At 38.5% G+C, this 21,489-nt stretch overlaps 1 protein-coding gene and 1 pseudogene across 1 annotated transcript in view; both read left to right on the forward strand.

Moving 5' to 3' along the window:
* RNF168 (ring finger protein 168) overlaps positions 1–21,489 on the forward strand; it is a 35,393-nt gene that overhangs the window by 9,262 nt on the left and 4,642 nt on the right. The window contains exons 2-5 of the mRNA XM_075556259.1: positions 1,461–1,537; positions 5,697–5,876; positions 9,283–9,404; positions 20,031–20,112. Of these exons, the coding sequence (XP_075412374.1) occupies positions 1,461–1,537; positions 5,697–5,876; positions 9,283–9,404; positions 20,031–20,112 (461 nt within the window). The remainder of the gene's footprint in view (positions 1–1,460; positions 1,538–5,696; positions 5,877–9,282; positions 9,405–20,030; positions 20,113–21,489) is intronic.
* LOC142455773 (U7 small nuclear RNA) lies at positions 16,821–16,891 on the forward strand (annotated as a pseudogene).

Genomic DNA, 21,489 nt, shown 5'->3' on the forward strand with positions numbered 1-21,489 from the left:
TCGGGATGGGGTGGGGGGTTATGTGGCTTGTGCCTCATTAATACTGCTTCACCCTGAATGTCACCTCTGCCATGGAGAGCAGTGGGCAGGGTAAATGACCCATTCCCAGATAGGGCTCTTACTTTTACCACAGAGAGCAGTTGGGGGGTGTATGTGTATAATTTAAAATTTTGTATTAGAGTATTTGGGAAATTGTTCTGGCTGGGCACCTGGTGGTGTGGTGCTGTGGCAGCCTGCTTCTGTGAAGGCTCTCAGTCTTGGAAACCACACAGTGGCTCTATTCCGCCCCATAGTTCCCCACACCCTAAGTCAGGGTCAACCTTGCAGTAGTAGGGTCAGTATCTCTTCTTGCGAGCCATGGAAAGGCACGTTTATCTTCAGGGTTGGTTTTTTTTCCGTGCTTATTCAGGAGTTGTAGATGCTTCATCTCTGGAATTCAAGTCCATGTGTGGGAAGAGTATTTAAGTTGGTTGCCAACAGTGATGTGTAAGTGATGGGACTTGACTTCCCTGTGGGAAAGATAGGGAGCTCTCTGTCTTCTCACTCATGAGGTCCTGCTATGTGGGCTTGGATCAAGCTATTTCCCTCAGCATCGCCTGTCAGACTGAAGTATTCCCACTGCCATGCTGTCCTTGCAGTTCCTGCTACCTTGGTGCCCATCAGACTCAGGCCTCCCTCAGCAGAATTCAAGAGCACTCTCACTGTGGAGTGACTTCTTATTGTGCTCTCCCAGTTACACCACCTCTGACCTCCCATGGCCATTCTGCTGCCTTAGGTTATAGCTTCCTTAGCCTAGCACCCTCCTGCGTCCTGTCTAGGGTGTTGCCTAACCCTTGCCCCAAATGACTGCAATGAGTGAATGCGCCTCACGTCCGCAGGAAGGTTTTGAATGGGCACGTGCCTGCTCCTCTTCTCCCTGGCTCTCCAACACCTCACCTGCTGGCAAGCAGATGGAGAGCTGGCCAGGATGCTCTGCCACCCCTAGTTACCAGATGACGGAGGCCTTCGCATAGTTTCCACACCCAGTCCAGCTTATTTAAAGAATAAGAACCTGCGGCTGTAGGTGTCCTGATGCCTGTACATCCAGAGAGAAGTACCTGGCGAGTGTTCTGTTGAAGTACTAGTTACTGGTTTTTTCTACACATTGTTCTGAACTTTCTTGGGCCCTGATCTTCTGGACCCAAGTGAGTTCACCAAGTGTATGGAGCAGATTGCCCCTCCCAGTAGCTGTAATCTTCTCTTTAAATAGTTAAATTTTTTCACTTGCTTGCTTCTTAGAAATTTGTTAAAATTAATTTACTGATCCCTCTTCCAGCCTCCTGTTAGATATTTCTGTAGCTCTTAATAATTGTACAGTTAATTTAAATTTTGTTGTGCTTATGTTAATAGTTATTTGCAATACCAAAGCCAGCCATAGATTCCTGTGATTATAGTAGTCTTTTCTTTTTGATCCCAAACAGTCGATGATTATCAGCCAGTGCGGGTATTAAGTATACCTGGGGAGTTAAGAAAAGAATATGAAGAGGAGATAAGTAAGGTAAGTGCTAAATAATTGTCCTTCAAAAAAATTTTCAGCTTTGTTTTTAGTTTTATACTTATTACACATGCTTATAATATATAAGGAGCTTCAAGTTTGTTATGATAATCCATGTCAGTTTTCCACATATATTTTTCTGTGTGTGACTTAAAACAACAGAAATTTATTTTGTCAAAATTCTGAAGCTCATAAGTTGAAAATCAGGTGTCAGCATGGTTAGTTTCTTTTAGTAGCTTATCTCTCATAGTTTGGAGTGCCCTGGGGAACAGCATTCAATAACTGGCAATTAAATCTTTGCCTACACATTAATTAGCCAATGTGTATTCTGTCTCACATTCTGATTTGTTAAATTGGGCCATGGGTTGATAGTTGTATGGCATTAGTTTGGTTTTGTGTGTGTGTTAAACAGCTTTAAATTGGTTATTGAAGATCTGGGGTCTTAGAGGCTTGAAGATAAACAAGTGGCCATCTAGCTCAGAAGCAACAAAGCCCACATGGAAGAAGCACACCCGCCTGTGTGATCTTGAGGTGTCGAAGGGATCAGGTATCAAAGAACAAAAAATCATATCATTGTGAGTGAAGTGGAGTGGAGACCCAAAGCCCATCTGTAGGCAACTGGGCATCCCCTTGCAGAAGGGTTGCAAGGAGGAGATGCGGCAGTCAGAGTGCAGTGTAGCACTATACAACTTTCCTCTAGCTCGTTAATGCTTCCCCTCCTCCCCCACTGTCATGATCCCAGTTCTGCCTTGCAGGTCTGGCTAGACCAGAGCCTGTACACTGGTACAGACAGGGAATCCAGGACAGATAAACCCCTCAAGATCAATAACGAGATTAGTGATACCAGGAGGGTAAGGGGAAACTGATCACAAAGATCTACATATAGCCCCCTCCCTGGGGGATGGACAATAGAATAGTGCATGAAGGGAGACATTGGTCAGTGTAAGACATGAAAAAATAATTTACAGATTATCAAGGGCTCAGAAGGGAGAGGGGAAAAAATGAGCTGATACCAAGGGCTCAAGCAGAAAGCAAATGTTTTGAGAATGATGACGACAACAAATGCACAAATGTGCTTGACACAATGGATGGATATAAGAGTTGTACGAGCCCCCAATAAAATTATTTTTTTAAAAAAACCCTTTTCATTGTGAATTGGGTGAGGATTTACAGAGTAGATCAGTTTTCCATTCTGTAATTCATATTTTGTTTCATGACATTGATTGCAATCCCTGTAATGCAAAAATCACTTGCCCCACTTTTCCCCTGCATTTCTTGTTTCCATTCCTCCTCCTTTCCTAACCCTTCTGAAATTTGTCCTTGGATAAATGCTTTCCTTTGGATTTCACTGTTCTTCAAATTCTAAAGGTGTGTACTTTCCCTCGTGTTACTTTTCCCCTTACAGACCTGCTTATTAGTTGGCGGAAAATTGATCGACAGACATGAGTTCAGTTCCAGAACTGAAGGCTAACTAAAAGCTAGTCTTGGGGTTCCATCAGTCTCTAACCAATAAACCTGGGTGTTTTTTATGATTTTGAATTTTGTTTTGTGTTTTTCTCCCACTTTTCCCAGGACCTTCTAATGAATCCCTATCAGTAGTTTGTACATATTTTATGAAACCCACTTGTATATTAAAATTTATGTAAGTTTAATGTACTTTAGGATGGTCCTGATTTTACATGTAATCAAAATAGAAATTAACTTTAGTTTGCTTAAACATAATTGATGTTCCTCTTACATTGTTATACAAGGGAGACTTTTCAGTTTCCTGGAAAAATTGGAACAAAGAGGGAGGGCTATTACAGTGAAGCCTTTGAACTGGAGCCCTCTAGCACTCTCCCCATCTCTTGCTCTGCTTAGAGTAGCACTCTCTAATGCATTGTGGGCCCATGTATAATTGTATTATTCGTAGTTATATAGATTTAAAATATTTAAGAATAAATGTGAAAATTAAATTTTATTTAATCCCACATACCATTTTCTTTAACTAGTATGAAATCCTTATATTATGTAATAGCACATACAAGGGGGCTTTAAAAATCATAGAAACATTTCATATATATATATAATTTTTAATCATTTTATTGGGGGCTCATACAACGTTTATCACAATCCATTGTGTCAAGCACATTTGTTGCCATCATCAGTCTCAAAACATCTGCTTTCCACTTGAGCCCCTGGCATCAGCTCCTCATTATTCCCCCTCCCCGTGCTCCTCATGAACTCTTTATAATTTGCAAGTCATTATTTTGTCATGTCTTACACTGTCCAATGTCTCCCTTCATCCACTTTCCTGTTGAAGGACCTCCAGAGAGGAGGTTATATGTAGATCCTTGTCATCGGTTCTCCTTTTCTAGCCCCCTCTTCCCTCCACCTTCCTGATGATCCACCCCTCTCATCATTGGACCTGAAGGGCTCATCTGTCCTGGATTCCCTGTGCTTCCAGTTCCTATCTGTACCAGTGTACATCCTCTGGTCCAGCCGGACATGTAAGTTAGAATTGGGATCATAATAGTGGGTGGGGAGGAAGCATTTGGGAACTAGAGGAAAGTTGTATGTTTCATCGTTGCTATAATGTCCCCTGACCGGCTCGTCTCCTTCATGAGACCCTTCTGTAAGGGGATGTCCAGGTGCCCACAGATGGCCTTTGGGTCTCCAGTTTGCACTCCCCCTCATTCACAATGATGCAATTTTTGTTCCTTGATGCCTGATATCTGATCCCTTCACATTTCATTATATTCTTAACTCCCATTTTTCCGAGAATTTTTTAAACCTCCTTGACATAGAAAGTTACAGATAAAATTGAGAGACCACATTATTTTTCTTATTAAGGCTTTAAAACCTTTTTGCCCTACAGACATAATCTCACTTCAGATAAGCCACGTTTCAAGTGTCCAATAGCCACAGGTAGCTAATGACTACTGTATTGAACTGTGCCAATCTGGAACTAATAAAAAGTAAGTCGTTATTTTAATTCATAATTGTCAGCATATTGTCTAAAACCAAAGCCAAAGTCACTGCCATAAGTTAATGCCAACTCATAGCGACCCTACAGGACAGTATAGAACTGCTCCTGTAAGTTTTTGAGACTATAACTTTATTTGAGTAGAAAGCCCCATCTTGCTCCCTCAGAGCCAGATGGTGGTTTCCAACAGCTGCCCTGACCGTCAGCAGCTCAACTCTTCACCAGTATTGCACCAGGGCTCCTACATTGTCTAAGCATGGTGCTAAATAAAGGTCTTTAAATCAGAATTTCATGTACAGAGCAATAGAGAATAGCCCTTATTAAGACATTTTTGACCATAAATAAAAGAAAACCTAACTTCAAACTACCTTAAGCAATTGGAAAATTGTAAGCCACTGGCTCTCCAAAGGTGTGAATGTAAGGGTTAGTTTTGTGCACAGTCCTCATTCCATCTCTTTGCCAGTTGACTACTTCAAATTGTATACTCAGCAGGGAGAAGAGGACTGACTCTCGTCCTGTGGCTCTCCTCTATCAACGAGGAAACACAATTTCTTTAGCAAACTCTCCTTCATGGCTCATGCTCTTACCTGTCTCAAGGGCTTCTTCCTGACCCAGATTCTTCTTATTGCTAGTGTAGCTCTTGTGCTGGTTTTCAGGTCGTTTAATTTGAATGTCTCAGTGGAATCCTACTTCTTTCACTTGCCTGAGAAAGCTGTTCCTTTTTATGCCGTACTTCCCTCTTCAGTAAGTCAGAGGTTATTATTATAATGGCGGGTCATGAAGTTTCTTCAACATCTGTTCCACTCATGCCCACAGTGTGAGGAGAGTCAGCCCTGACTCCAGTTATAGACTCTCATTGGTTTGGGCTAGTTTGTTATTATTCCATCCCTTTCTGCTAGGCTTCTGTCCCTGAGCTCAGGCCCAAGTCAGTCAACATGGCACTCGATTAGCGAAAGAACCAGATGTGGCACGGATCAAGCAGAGGAGGCATGGGAATATGAGCAAAGTTAAGTTAGACTGATTGGGCAAAGCCTCTTCAAGGAGTTTTCTTGAACTTTTCTGTTGGAATTTACCTCCAGATATCATAGTTTGCTGATTTGTTCCTTGTAAGAAAATTTTAAGTCCGCTTACTATGAAATATTGCAGGCATACTAAAAAATGTCAGGAAAGGGTTGATGTGTCCTAATCACTTTTCAGGTGGCGGCAGAGCGAAGAGCCACCGAGGAGCAGGAAAACAAAGTCAGTGAGGAATACATCCAGAGATTGCTGGCTGAGGAGGAGGAGGAAGAGAAAAGGCAAACAGAAAAAAGGCAGCGAGAGATGGAAGAACAACTGAAAAGTGATGAAGAGCTGGCAAGGAAACTAAGCATCAATATTGTAAGTTTTAGGGGGAAACTGAACTATTAACTGTTTTATTACTTTAGTTATTTGAAAACCACATAGTCAAAGTAAGTATAGAGAAATACCATAAGTAGAAGCTAGTGTTACTTAAAACAACACACACTGGTTTTACATATATTTCCCATTTCCTTTAACCCAATTACTTTAAAAATGTTTTTAGTAAATTAAAATTGCCTGAAAACTTTTCTCTCCAAACCGTCCCCACCCTCCCCACTCCCAAATCTCCTGTTCTAGTGTCTTTCCCCAAAGGTAACCACTATTAACAGTTTCTTTTAACTTTTTTCTTATTTACCTAAAAGTATTCTACTGATCATACTATACATTTGTTTTCATTGGATGAAATTTAAGAGGTTTTTTTTTTTCAAATTACAACATATAATCTATTTAAGTTCTGCGAAGGGTGGTATAATACTCCATTGTATTTGACATTGAAACACTAAATTCTTCTATTCTTCCCACCAATCTGTTGCCATCAAGTTGAATTCTGTTTCAAGGCTACATGATAGAGTAGAACTGCCCATAGAGTCTCTAAGGCTGTACATTTTTACAGAAGCAGACTGCCACATTTTCTTCCAATTACTGTGTGGGAAAAAGTGAAAGGACGGATGATAAAATACATATTCAAAGAGCCCGGCAGGATTGCCTGGGCTGTTTTTTCAAATTGCAAGTTCTCAGTCCACTGAATCAGTCTTTAGAAGAGGGGCTCTCAATACCAACTTCAGAGACATCTAGGTACACGCATTCAGTCTTAAATGCATTCATATGTGAGAGCTTCCATAAACTACTACTCTGCTTTTAAACAATATTTAAAACATTCTTAACCAAAACAAAGTATAGTCAGCATAGGGATTTTTAAATTTTTACCTTTTTTAGAGAACTGACATTCATAATACTTTAATACTTAAGTTGTAGATTATTTACCTTTTAAAAATTCATCTTTTAAAAAATTTTTGAATAGACAGGCTAGGAGGGGCAGTACCCGGAGCTCCCCAGGACTGGTGGGGAGACTAGTCTTAAAGGTCCGCAGACAAACCTGGAATTATGTATGGATATTTTTTTATTTCTCCACTTCCATCTTTTGCTTTCTTTTTGTTTTGTCTTTATTCTTGGCTGTTTTGTCTGCCTCTAGATAGGTATGAGAAGCAAGCCCAAGGAGAAAGCAATGGGACTGACCGATGGGTCACAGGGGACTAGGGGAGGAGAAGGCAGGGGGCAAGGAGCCGTGAGCAAACAATGCCATGGACAGGGGAACAGTTAGGGAATTAAAATCAATGGTGAGGGTGGCATAGGGGCCCTGGTGATGTTGGAGCAACAGTAATCTAGCCCAGGAGAATTACTGAGAGGCAACTGAAGGGTGATTATGATAGGGGGGCAGGAGGAAGGTAAAAGCAAAAAGAGGAAATATCTATGACGCAAAGCTGTGGATGGAGGTAGAAACATAGTTGTATACATATGTAAATGTATTAATTTATAAAAGTAGAGGTATTGGCCTATGTACATATATCTATATGACAATATACGAAGAACTGGAGGGACTTTGGGCCTCTACTCAAGCCCTCCCTCAATGCAAGTACATTTTCTATATTAACCTGGCCTTCTGTGATGCTCACCCTCCTGACACGATTGCTGCAGACAAAATGAGTGCATAAGCAACTGTGGTGAAGTAAGCTGATGGTGCCTGTCTGTCAAAAGATACAGCATTTGGGGGTCTTAATGGTTTGAAATTAAACAAGTGGCCATCTAGCAGAGAAACAGTTAGCCCACAAGAAAGCACACCAACCTCTGTGATTATGACGGATCAGGTATCAGGCATCATAAGACCCAAAACCAACAATCATATTGATACGAACGCCCATCTGTAGACAATTGGATATCGCCTCCCAGAAGGGTCACATGGAAGGGATGAGTCAACTAGGGTGCAGCATAGCACAATATTCCTCTGGTTCCTTGAGGCTTCCTTACCCCCAGTATCATGACCCCAGCTCTACCTTATAAATCTGGCTGGACCAGAGCATGTATACTCTGGTACGAGTGCTCTCAACACACAGAATCCAGACAGATAACCCCCCTCGGGAACAGATATGGGAGTTGTGATACCAAGAGGGTAGGGAGAAAGGGGTACCGATCGCAGGAGTTGGTGTGAGATATGAAGATAATAATTATTAATAATTTATCAAGGGTTCACGAGGGTGGAGGAATGAGGGAAAAAAGAGCTTATACCAAAGGCTCAAACAGAAAGAAATTGATACCGTTAATGTATGGATTGTTAAAAAGAGCTGTAAGAGCTCCCAATAAAATATATATTTTTTAATTTTGAATTGAATAGCTTTAGATAGGTACATAATTAGAAAGTTAAATGACAGTGAACAACGGAAGAACAAATGGGAGGAGGAAAAAACATAAATGAGAAATTGAGGTTATCTATACCTATCTCGACTCAATGGCAGTGAATTTCTTTACTTGTGCTATAGAACCTTGGTGCCAATAAAGGTGTAGCAGTCTGCTGCCATAACAGGCCTGAGCCTCAAACCCTACGGAGCAGTTCTGCTCCGTGCTTTAGGACCACTGTGAGTCAGGATCAAAGAGGCAGCAGGTTTTGGTTTTGTTAATTTACTTTTGGTTATCTATCTTTAAAGAGCCAGTATTTTTAATCCTGCTTATTTTTTGCATGAAATTAGGAATAAATTTCTTCATACTTTAGAATAATAATTTGGTTAGCTAATGAAAGTTTGGTGTGGTCTAAGGCTATTTATATGAACTTTTTCAATTGTATAGTAAAAAATTTGAGAGTGGTATATCTGTGAAATTTACTGGTTTGCTTCTTAAAACCCCAAATTAAAGTTTTTAAATAAAACTTATTCCTGGCATAGTTCTTGAATGATCTTCTATAGATGTAAGGTAGTTATAATGATATGGAATGATTTAATTTATTAGAAAAACTAACAATGCTGACTGGTCATAAACATTTCTAACAGGTCTTACATTAACTTGTGTTTGCACTTACTTTAGTTTATGCTGTTTTTAATCCTGAAAGCAATATAGGTCTTTATAGGAGCCTCTGCATTAGGGTAGTTTTGGTGTGATATAGCCGATCTTCATAAATTATCAGGTAATATATTTAGTATGTGCACTTCTTATGCTTTAAAATACATAGAAAAATGAGGCTAATTTAGACCAACTTGGAGGAACTTAAATTTTTTTTGTACTTAATCTTGTTTATACTAATTTTTGCAGAGTCAATATTTTTCAAAGGCTGAAGAGAGTTTAAGTGTGACTATAATTCTTAAAAATTCTGCCATGGATTTTGGATTAATTAGTCAAATTGAGATACTTTATTGCAACATTTTCTTTAATGCTTCTTACGCTTTTCCTGTCATTGCAGAACAATTTCTGTCAGAAAGGTATCTTGGATTCTCCCTTGAACTCCAGAAAGCCTAATCCAGTCACAGTTAAGTCACAAAAGAAAAATAAGAATCATCCAAAAAACGCTGGAAGTATTCAGAAGTAAGTGAACATTTCTATTTATCAATTATTTATTGAATATCTGCCAGTGTTATTTGTTCATATAGACCACTGATGATTAAGGCTTGTGTATAGGCTCTGCATGACACGCTCCAGTTCCATCTGAGAGTGGAGGAAGTAAAAGTAAAGGCGCTGCCGTGTCTACATCAACAGCTTATATCCTGGCTGCCGCAAAGAGAAATTGGACGGCAGGCTGGTCACCCAGGCACTCAGTTTGGAAGATTTACACTTTTCATCTTGATAGCTCAGCGAGAGGTCTCCATGTTCTTTTATTTTGTTCAAGATGAACCAATTGGACCCCTTTCTCCCTTGTTTAATAATCATGTCAGAAAAGCTGTTTCCAGATAGGGCCATTTTCATTGAAGGAGTGTATAATTGGATCTTTGCATCTAGATCATTGTCATACTCACCTTTTCCCCAGTTTATATGTCATGTTTCTTCCTGTCATACAAGAAGGGAACCCAGGTGGTACAGTGGTGAAAGCACTTGCCTACAAAGCAACCAGTTTGAACCCACCAGCAGCTTCATGGGAGACAGATGTATTCGTCTGCTCTGTCAGAATGTACAGCATTGGAAACTCTTCAAGGCAGTTCTATTTTGTTTTATCGAGGTATTAAAAGTAAGCATTGACTCGGCCCAAGCAGCTTTGGTTTATTGTATAAAAAGCATATAATAAGTTGGTTGGTAGTCAACACTGGAATGATTTAGTTTCTCCACCACTCCTGTTATCAGGAAGTAATAAGTAGAATTGAGGCCTTTGTGAGGACCTCAGGTTTTCCACAGTAATATATGGAAAAGTTGAACTGTTATTAGGTCATGAACATAAGGAACAAAAAACCTATACAAAGAAAACTACACAGATTACTATAATTAAGCAAGAGACCTACCATATATATTCATGTATAAGCTGAGTTTTTCAGTACATTTTTCTCTTTTTTTACATTAAAAAATCATTTTATTGGGGGTTCATACAACTCTTATCACAATCCATACATCCATCCATTGTGTCAAGCACATCTGTACACTTGTTCCCATCATTCTCAAAACATTTTCTTTCTACTTGAGACCTTGGTATCAGCTCATTTCCCCCCTTCCCTCACTCACCCTTGATAATTTACAATTTTTTTTTTCATATCTTGCACTGTCTGAGGTCTCCGCTCACCCACTTTTCTGTTGTCCATCCCCCAGGGAGTGGGTTATATGTAGATCACTGTGATCAGTTCCCTCTTTCAACCCCACCTTCCCCTACCCTCCTGATATTGCTACTCACATTATTACCACTGAGGGGTTTATCTGTCCTGGATTCCCTCTGTTTCCAGCTCTGATCTGTACCAGTGTATATCCTCTGATCTAGTCAGATTTGTCAGGTAGAATTGGCATCATGATAGTGGGGAAAGGAAGCATTCAAGAACTAGAGGAAAGTTGTATGTTTCATTGGTATAATTCTACACCCTGATTGGCTGTTTCCTCCTTGTCAGAACATTTTTTATGCAATTTTGGGTAAAATTAGGTGCCTTAGCTGATAATCAGGTCAGCTTATAATCGAGTATATGTGGTACATAAATGGAAGACAATACAATACTCATGCATAGGAAACCATAACATTGTAAAAATATCACTATTACCCAGTGCAATCTACAGATAGAATACAATTCTGATCTAGATTCTAATGTTTTTCTTTAAAGAGATGAAAAAACTATTCAACATTTTTATATGAGAAAAAACTTCTAAAGAGGAAGAGTTTAAGGTTTCACATATCCAGATCTCAAAACCTACCACTACATAGCTATGGTAATCAAAATTACTTGTTCTGGTATTGGTACAAGGACAAGCACATAAATCAATGGAACAGAATTGGAAACCCAGAAATATCCGTGGTTATTCTCTCTACTTCCACCTAACCATCCCAATCATAACCCTAAGAATCTATTAAGCTAGTTACTCTCTCTAGATTTATGTATCCTGAATTTCATACAAAAGACCCATCAGCAACAACAAAATACAATACACATGAAAACTTAAAAATAATAAAAACTGCCATCAAGTCATTACTGGCTCAGCGATCCCATGTGGGTTTCCAAGTATAGCTGTTTATTGCAGTAGCAAGCCCAGTTAAAAGTGAATCAAGGGGAAAACAAATACGATGTTAAATTTAAGCCAACTATAGCTTCAGTAATCCATTTTCCAGTCTGAGGACAAAATTATTCACATATTCGGTTGATGGCCTAAGGGAGTTCCGTGTAGACTTCATCCATGTGGAGACTCTGCAAATGGGTTTAAGGCTTTGGCTGCCACTCAGAGCCTTCTGCAAACCAGGTGTTCAGAAGTTAAGCTGTAGCACAGTTCCTTTCCTCTGGTCTGGGATTTTATTTTGCAATCCTTGGATCAAATGAGCGTCTTTGTGCACTTAGTTGGCAGCTTGTTTTTTAAAGAAGCCTTTTAAGGCCCAGACAATATGCTTTCTAATAAACGGGTACCAGCTGATTTCTTTACCATACTTTGCTAGAGCACCTGTTTCTTCAATGATCACTTCCTGAGAGCAGGTATTGAACAGGGCCAAATGTTAAGAGCTAATTGTTCTTAAAGTAAGATTTAAGATTAAGTGCAAACTCAAAAATTCATTCAGATGTCTCTGGTTCATATATATTCCTGGTCAGTTTGCTGTGGTTAAGTGCCTACGAGTTGATTCTGACGCATTCTGTTTGTACAACACTGCCCGGCCCTAGGCCATCCTCACAATCATTCTTAAGTTTGAGAACGTAGAGGCAGGGGTATCAGCTTCTTGAGAAATAATGTAGGTAACTTGGAGGGGACACTTGATATTTTTAATAATGGTATCATTAATCCAGTCAGTGGTATAGAATTTAAAATACGAGTGAGAAAAGGAACATATAGATACAGATTTGAGAGCTTATTAGACTAAAATGAACGGAATGTTCACAAGTACAAATTAAAAAGTTAAATGCCTGGAGATTACTTGAGAAAACAGAGTTAGACCCATGGCCAAACTTTTTTTTATCATTTTATTAGGGACTCATACAACTCTTATTACAATCCATGCATACATCAATTGTGTAAAGCACATCTGTACATTCACTGCCCTCAACATGCTCAAAACATTTACTCTGCACTTAAGCCCTTGGCATCAGCTCCTCGTTTTTTCCCCTCCCTCCCTGCTCCCCCTCCCTCATGAACCCTTGATAATTTATAAATTATTTTGTCATATCTTACACTATCCGACGTATCCCTTCACCCACTTTTCTGTAGTCCGTCCCCCAGGGAGGAGGTTATATGTAGATCCCTGTAATCGCTTGTTGTTCCCTTGTCCCTGGATTTGCTAACACCACTTCCTAACCCACCTCCCCTTCTCCCATGTCCCCCTGGAACTTGTCGGTCCCGTTGTTTTCTCCTCCAGATTGTTTATCCAGCCTATCTTATTTAGACAGACTATGGAGATAAGAACATGCATAAAAACAAAACAGCAAAACCAAGCAACAAAATAAAACAAAACAACAATAACAAGCCAATGACAAAAAAACAACAAGAAAGAAAAGCAAGCTTGTAGTTAGTTCAATGGCTGTTGGCCTTTAAGAGTGTTTTCAAAAAAAAAAAGTGTTTTCAGTGGAGTCTGTTGGGGTGCCAAGCCCTGGCCCCAAAGTCTATTTTTGGTATTCCCTGGGGACTTCTTTGTTCTGTTCCCCTTGCTGTTCTGTTGCACGCCCTTAGTGTTATGCCTCGTTGTGTGGGATCAGATCAGGTGAAATTCCCACACTGTGTCTCCAGTGTTGTCCCCTGTAGGGCTATGGGTTAGTGAGGGATGTTGTATCTCATAAAGGGGCCGGCCATATGATCTTATCTGAGGATTGGCTGCTCTGAGTGGGAATATCGTCCTCAAGGCTTGGTGGGCCAGGATGTGCTCCACTCTCTCGTCTTCCCCCTTCATTTGCTCCCATGTGCTCTGATCAGTCATGTCCCTCTCGCAGAGCTGCAGCTTCAGTGCTATCCTCTGAAGTAAATTCTTCTGGGGGAAGCGGTGCCAAACTTTTTAAAGCAGTCATTCACTAAGGCAAAATTGTGTCTGCAAAACTAAGTCATGTTGCAGTAAAAAAGGAAAATATGAAAGTAGATTTTATGTGGTAAACATAAACAAATTGATTTTATAAAGTAATAATGATATCATCATAGTTTACAAATAGAACTAAAATTTGTGATAAGCGGAATTGTGATCAGATTATTGGAGTCCTGCTATTAACTGGAGGGAGAAAGTTAAAGGTACTATTTAGTTAGCCTTAGGCATTCACATAGCACTATATCATTCCTAGAGCTAATAAAATTATTTGCTGTTGGAAAAACTCATGCTACACTTAAGCATTTGCATTTCATTATATATAAGTTTACATTTAAAATAGTAAAATAATGAATTATAATTAATGTGTATGTTGAACTGGGCATGGAGTACACTAGTTTTTTTGAAATGCATAAAAATTGATGAATAAATAGGTGATAAAACAAACAAGAAATATGACTAATAATTTATGAATTATGAAGAGTTCATGAGAGAAGAAGGAGTGGAGAGGGAGGGGGAAAATGAGGAGCTGATACTAAGGGCTCAAGTAGAAAGCAAATGTTTTGAGAATGATGATGGCAACAAATGTGCTTGACACGGTGAATGGATGTATGGATTGTGATAAGAATTGTACGAATCCCTAATAAAATGATTTTAAAAATAAGACTATAATAACAGTTACAGAGCATACAATATGTGTGTGTGCACTTGCAACTTTCTGTATTTTTTAGACAGAAAGACACGAAATGCAGAGTAGCAATACACCCAAAGGTTAACGATAATTACCAAAAATAAAATATATGGATTAAATGTTCTAGATAGAACAAAGGTTACCAGATTTCATTTGGATGTTTTCAAATTCCACTTATATACTACTTTAAGATCAAGTCCACGTTGACTGATACCAGAGTAGCACTATGCTCCATTCATTTCCAAGGGCTAATTTTTGGGAGGTAGATCACTAGACCTTTTTCCTGAAGTGCACCTCTAGAGAGAGACAGACTTCCAGTTTTTAATTTAACTGCTGAATATGTTAAGTATTTGCCTCTCAGGGTGAGGTATACCCATCCTTCAAAATTCAGATGTATGGGGGAGCGGGGAGGGAGGGGAAAAAAGAGGACTTGATGCAAAGGGCTTAAGTGGAGAGCAAATGCTTTGAAAATGATTAGGGCAAAGAATGTACAGATGTGCTTTATATAATTGATGTAAGTATATGTATGGATTGTGATAAGAGTTGTATGAGTCCCTAATAAAATGTTTTTAAAAAACTCAGATGTAGAATGGTTAAAAGTAAAAGGGTAGAAAAAATATATGTCAAGCAAATACTAACCAAAGGAAGAGTATTAATGTGAGAAATAAAAGCAGTAAGCACTTAGCCTGCAGGGTCACTTAATATATACTGATTAAAGGAAAAATTTATGAAGAAGACACGATGATTTTAAACTTGTATATACCTGAGAACAATACAGCTTCACTTCATTATACTATCAAGTGAAAGGGGACTGAATTACAAGGAGAAATAGGCAAATCAGCAGTCATAGTAAATGTACCCCTCACAGTAATTGATATTTATGAAACATCTATACAGATGAAATAGATTTGAGCAGTTTAGTTAATAAACTTGCATAAATGGACAGAGAGCACTGGTGGGGTAATGGTTACTGTTGGGCTGCAACTGCATGGCCTTTGAGACCAGCAGCTGCTCTGAGGGAGAAAGACTGGCTTCCTACGTCCCTAAACAGTTACAGACTCGTAAACCCACAGAGGGCGCTGTGAGTCAGCGCTGACTTGATGGCAGTAGGTTTCATTTGGTTTTATAACCAGCAATCATACACATTCAGGAATATACTGAACATTTATAGAACTACCATGTTTTGGCCATAAAGGAGGTCTCAAATTTTTTTCCAAGGTTAACATATAGAATGCTTTTTCTTGATCATAATGCAGTGATGATAAAAGTGATATTGCAGGACGGGAGATCCAAGAGCTTGTCCTTCGAAACACCTAATAATTGAATAAAAGTTGTCATCAATTGTGTTGGACATGCAGAAAATTGTCAGTGGTTTACAGAAATCAAGGGAATGCTGAATTATGAAAAAAGAAAGCTAAACATTGTTTTTAAGGGTGCAGGCCGTTCAGTGATAGAATTATGATCTTCCACCTGAGTAACCTGCGTTCACTTGAAGCCAGTGCACCTCAAACACAGCCCTCACCCATCCTCAGCGGAGGGTTGCATTGTTGGTATGATGTGATCTTCCAGACTAAGACGCTACAACCACTAAAGAACTGACTCTCCAGAGGTCACATGTGGGGGAGAGAGTACACGCTGTAAAATAGTTTAGAAACGCAACTAACAAACAACTACATGCAATCCCCAGCAAGCACTACTAGAGCATATGGAGAGGGAAGAATTTATTTTCAGAGATTCACATTATAATTTTCAGCCAAAAAAAGACAGAAACTTCCTGATCAAGCACAGCATTAGCTTCACTAAAACATGACTTTTAAGTCAATTATTTTACACATGCTCAAGGAGCAAAAGAAAATGAGAGTGATTCCTCAATAAATGCAGAATAACGAGACAACAATTATAAAAAGAATCAAATTAGAAAGTACAAAGCTAAGAACTACAATAATTGAAGTGAAAAAATTTGGTAGAATATTTTAAGAGATTTCAGTATGCACACAAAAGAATTAGTAAATTTGAAGATAGGTCAATTGAAAGTGTACAGAGGAGCAGAAGAGACAACTGAAGAAAAACGAAGAGACTGGAAGGCCTGTGGGACCATCAAGAATCCCATCATTGGCATAGTAGGAATCCCAGAAGGAGAAAATGGGGGAGGATGGAATGACTTGCAGAAGCAGTGGCCAGAAATCACACAAATCTAATTTAAAAAGTATAAATCTACATATTCAATAAACCAAAAAAAGCCAAACTCACTGCCATCAAGTCAATATCAACTCGTCACCCTGTAGGACAGGGTAGAACTGTGAGACTGGCTGTTGATGGGAATAGAAAAAGTCTCATCTTTCTCTTGCAGGAGTGGCTGGTGATTTCCAACTGCTAACCTTCTCGTTAGCAGCCCAATGCATAACCACCTTGCCACAAATTCAATCAACTCAACATATTCCAATTAAGATAAAAACAAAGAGGTCTATACCATGACACAAATTGAGTTGTTAAAATACCAAAGATATTATCTTAATCACAGTGGGAAACAAATACTATGTACAAGGAATCATCAATAATAAACACCATTTTCTCAGAAATCATGGGGCCTGGTGGCATTGGAATTACATATTTAGAATGCTGAAAGAGAAATACTTTGAGCCAGTGTTACAGCTCTTTCAGAAATTGTCCACCAGGTTTTCTGTTGGTTGTTTTTTTCCGGAAACTTCCCGCCGCCCCCCCACCAAAAAAAAACACCAAAACAACTTTGAACCAAGGATTCTATTTGCAGGAAAATTGCCCTTCATAATGAAAGTCAAAATGTGGGCATTCTCAGATAAACAATAGATGAGGGAATTTATTGGTAATAGCCCTGTCCTTCAAGAAATGCTAGAGAGTTTTTCAGGCTGAAATGAAGACACTAGACAGGAACTTGAAGCTCTAAGAAAAAACAATGGTGAAGGTAATTACATTAGTAAGTGTAAGAGCCTGTGTTCCTGCGCTTTTTTCCTGTATGATTTAAAAGATAAATGTATAGCCAATAATTGATCGTTCTACGTTAATGAGTCCAGTGTACAAAAATGTTACGATAGTAACAAATAGGGAGCAGTGGAACTGTACAGGAGCAGACTTGGTGTACTATTGAAGCTTTTAGTATTAATTCAGAATAGATTGTTGTAAGTTCATGATGTTAATTATAATCCTAGGGTTACCACTAAGAAAAAGAAAACAACTAAAAAATAAAGAGAAAAAAAAATGAGAGAATCCAAGTAGTGTTTTTAAAAATATCAAACGCCAAAAGCAGGAACAGAGGAAACAAAGAACACAAGTTACGTGCCATGGGCGCCAACAACAGAATGGAAGACGCCCTTCTCTGTCAGAAATGGCTAAAATGTGAATGCAGTAAACTGAATTAAAAGACATCACTGACACGCTGGATTTTTAAAATTATCTGTTACCTGCAATAGGCTTCCTTTAGGTGAGTTCCAAAGACAAATGAGTGGAAAGCAAAAGGATGTAGAAGGATGTTTCCTGGAAACAGTAACCAAAAGAGATCTGTGGTGATTGGACTACTGTCAGACTTTAAGTAAAAAGTTAGTAAAATACACCAACCACTTCCTGTATTGATAAGTGAGTCAACTCATCAAAACGATATTTTATATAAGCACGCTTAAAATTGATAGACTTGAAGGAAGAAATAGTCTAAAAAATTTGTTTGAAACGTCAATACTTTGCTTTTAATAGTAGATAGTACAGCCAGATAGAAGATCAATAAGGAAATGGAGGACTTACCGCAACATTAGCCAGCTGGATGTAACATGTGCACAGAACACTGACCATCATGAAGTAAAACTCTAAATTTATAACAGATGGAAAATGCACCGATATATGGAAAAACTAAACAACCAGTGGATCAAAGAAGAGCGTTCTCAGGAACTTTAGAAAATACTACCACAGAAGTAGTATGCAACAAAAGCGTTTCCCACGTGGAGTTTATAGATGGAAGTGCCACTATTAGAAATGAAGAGCTCAAGCCAGGGTTGTCCTGCTATCGTGGCCAGACAAAAGTATTGCAAGAAAAGAACTTTTACCCTTCTGATATTTTTGACTTCCTACTGGTCCAAAATCCTTTTTTTTTTTTTAATTTCAGACCAAATTCAAGATCATTTTTATATACCACCACCAACTGGAATATATCCTAGGAATGCAAAGGTATTTCAACATATAAAAATCCATGTATTAACCCCACATTAATGACCATGAATGCATCCAGAGGTAGTGCTGGGTCCCAGAAGTTTACAAAGTATTTGGGCTGGTGTCATTAAATTTGTGAGTTGGTCCCCTGGCTTGCCTATAAGGGAAATTTTTTTTTCTTTTAACATAAGAACCTTCTCTAGAGTTTATATTATGGTAACTACTACTTACTTTTGACACAATAGCTTTGTTTAAAAAATAATAGCTAGCTTTGCTCATTGAAAATTACCCAAAGTTATTACCACTTAAAGTTAACTAACAGTTTGGCATATTTTTGCTATTTTCAAGCAGTTTTGTATGCTGGTGTATTTGGATTTTTTTCCTATAGTCTTTATAATCCATACCATCTCATAATCTCCCTTTCAATTTTCCCCTTCATAGTATTTTTAACTATCAATTCAAAATTTCAGTAGCAATTTAAAAATTCAGTAGTTATTAAAAATAATAGAATATATACTTAGAAATGTAGAAATGCTATGCTGATAGATTAATACATTTATATTTCTCTAACTCAGCAGATAAGGATTCACATGAGGTAAGGATTTGGCTCCTAGCCCAAGGTTGGTGATGAGTCATACCCACCAGCCACTCCGAGGGAGAAAAATAAAACTGCCTGTTCCATGAAGATGTACAGTTTTACAAAATAACGATGTATAAATTACAAAGGGCACATGAGGGAGGGGGCAGCGGGGAGGGAGGGGAAAAAAAAAGAGGACCTGATGCAAAGGGCTTAAGTGGAGAGCAAATGCTTTGAGAATGATTGGGGCAGGGAATGTATGGATGTGCTTTATACAATTGATGTATGTATATGTATGGATTGTGATAAGAGTTGTGTGAGTCCCTAATAAAATGTAAAAAAAGAAAGAAAGAAAAGAAAATGATTAGGGCAAAGAATGTATAGATGTGCTTTATACAATTGATGTATGTATATGTATGGACTGTGATAAGAGTTGTATGAGCCCCTAATAAAACGTTTAAAACAAAAAAAAAAAAGAAATCAAAAGCTCAAAAAAAAAAAGATGTACAGTTTTGGAAACGATGTCAGCTCCTGTAAACATGAACAGTCTCAGAATAGCTATAGAGCATTTCTTGCCTATAAGGTTGCTTTGAGTCATAATTAACTCAGGCATTTGGCTAAGCAGTAGTTGATATAAAATATGTATATAATGGAATTTCCATAATAAAATTGTAAATTTAATCATGGACTCTTCCAGATGTAGAGTTAAGAAACATTAATAACCAATGTTTTTTGCATAAAAAAGAAAGTAACCTATTGATCCACTCTCATGACTAAAATTTCATCTCCATTACTTTAGGAAGATAGTACAATCATATTACGTTGGTGTTATTTTTTTAAGAATTAAGAAATAGTTCAATACTATTTTTATATCCCTTCTCTACTTTTAAGATATTAGTATTTTGCCCTTGTTAGTTTTATTCTGGAGCTAAACTAGAATACCTGAGACAAGGAGATAAAATAGATTTTAGAATATACTTACCCAGGCAGCAAATCAGCCAGCCTCAAGCTTAATTATTTTTTTTCAAGCTTAAGTATTTAATCTGGCATTATTAAATTGTGTGCTTCTCTTTCAAAGCAGACATTTATTTTTTTTTTAAGGTATTTGTCGCCTAAGTCTCTTTTTGGATCAGCCTCACAGCCTGAAGTTATAGAAGAAGATAGGAAAAGTTGTATGTCCGAGGTATGTTGTTACTGAAGGTGTTCTTATGTGACATGTTGATAATACTGTAGCATACTCTGTTACCTATTTGTCCCCCATTCCTTTTCCTACCTTTCAGTTGAGGTGAGAATAAAGTACCAAAGCATTTGCCATCTTTACTTTGTTTATATGTACAATTGTTTTAAGTGGCTGCGATAAGTTGAGCACCCTTTCTTAGTCATCTTAGCCGTTACTTACTCTCTTTAAAGGTCCAGATTTATACTGGAGTTTCAGAAAGTTCGTGAAAAAATGTCATTGTCTTTCCACAATTTCATTCTCACACAAATGTTTTGAAGCCCACTTTTTAAATGTTAGATTTTGTAGTCAATGCTCTTTATCACAACTAGTCGATTCTTGTTGTCTCTGCCATTGTAATATTTAAGTATCTATAGGCAATACATTAAATAAGTCAACCTTTCTGTGTTCCAGAAAAAATTACTTACAGAAACAGGTAGAGGCAGGCTTTGGTTTGCTGATCCCTGACCTCGATAATCAAACTCACAAAGTGGAACAACACCTGTTCCCTTAGAGAGTACAGGCTGGGCCATACAGCATGGCAGTGTCAGGTTGAGCGTCTGGCGAGAGTTCCCAGTGACAGGCTAGGCGTGAGACCGAAACCATACATAGCCATCCTCCTAGAATCCCCTTGCCACCTGAGAGTCAGTTATCTCTTATCACCACCCTGGGTATAGTTTCTCAGGGCTCTGGCTTAGTACACACCCAGCCATAAGGTCTATGGCTTCCTCTCATAGATCATTCATAATTCTCATACAGTTTCAGGCACTAGAAATCAGAGGTCATTTTTACCTTAAGCTACATGGTTACCAACATAACCGATAACCCACTTTTATCTGATTTCCCAAAAAAATAAAAAAGGTCAGTTTCCTATGTAGAAAGAGAACACAGTTTTCTAAACTCTTTTAACTCATCTGGGTGGGGGTTTGATAGATCTAACATTTACTGGCCATTTTTAATCTACTAGCTATTGTATGTATTGCCTTATCAACTGTGTAAGGTAGGTTTTTATCCCCATTTTAGAGGGAAAGCTGAGGTACAAAGTGTTGCCCAAAGGCCCTCAGCTAGAGCTGGAAGATAGACTGAAGTCAGATAATCTGGGTCATAGTGGGACTAGGAGTTGAGGGAGTTGTGGGTTTGTGGTATTTTTCCAACTCAGGTGTTCACAAGCACAGCAAAACTCAAAAGCTTCCAATTTGGTCAATTCAAACTCTGTGTTCATATGAAATACACTCAGGAGGGAGGGATGCAGAGCAGAACAGATGTCGGTGCTTCATCAAGAAATAATCTTGGCTTTGAGGAATACCTTCATTTAAGCCTTTCTTTTAAGGGTTTTGCTGTGGT

The sequence above is a fragment of the Tenrec ecaudatus genome, chromosome 8 (genome assembly GCF_050624435.1).
Source record: "Tenrec ecaudatus isolate mTenEca1 chromosome 8, mTenEca1.hap1, whole genome shotgun sequence".
NCBI classification, from domain to species: Eukaryota; Metazoa; Chordata; class Mammalia; order Afrosoricida; family Tenrecidae; genus Tenrec; species Tenrec ecaudatus.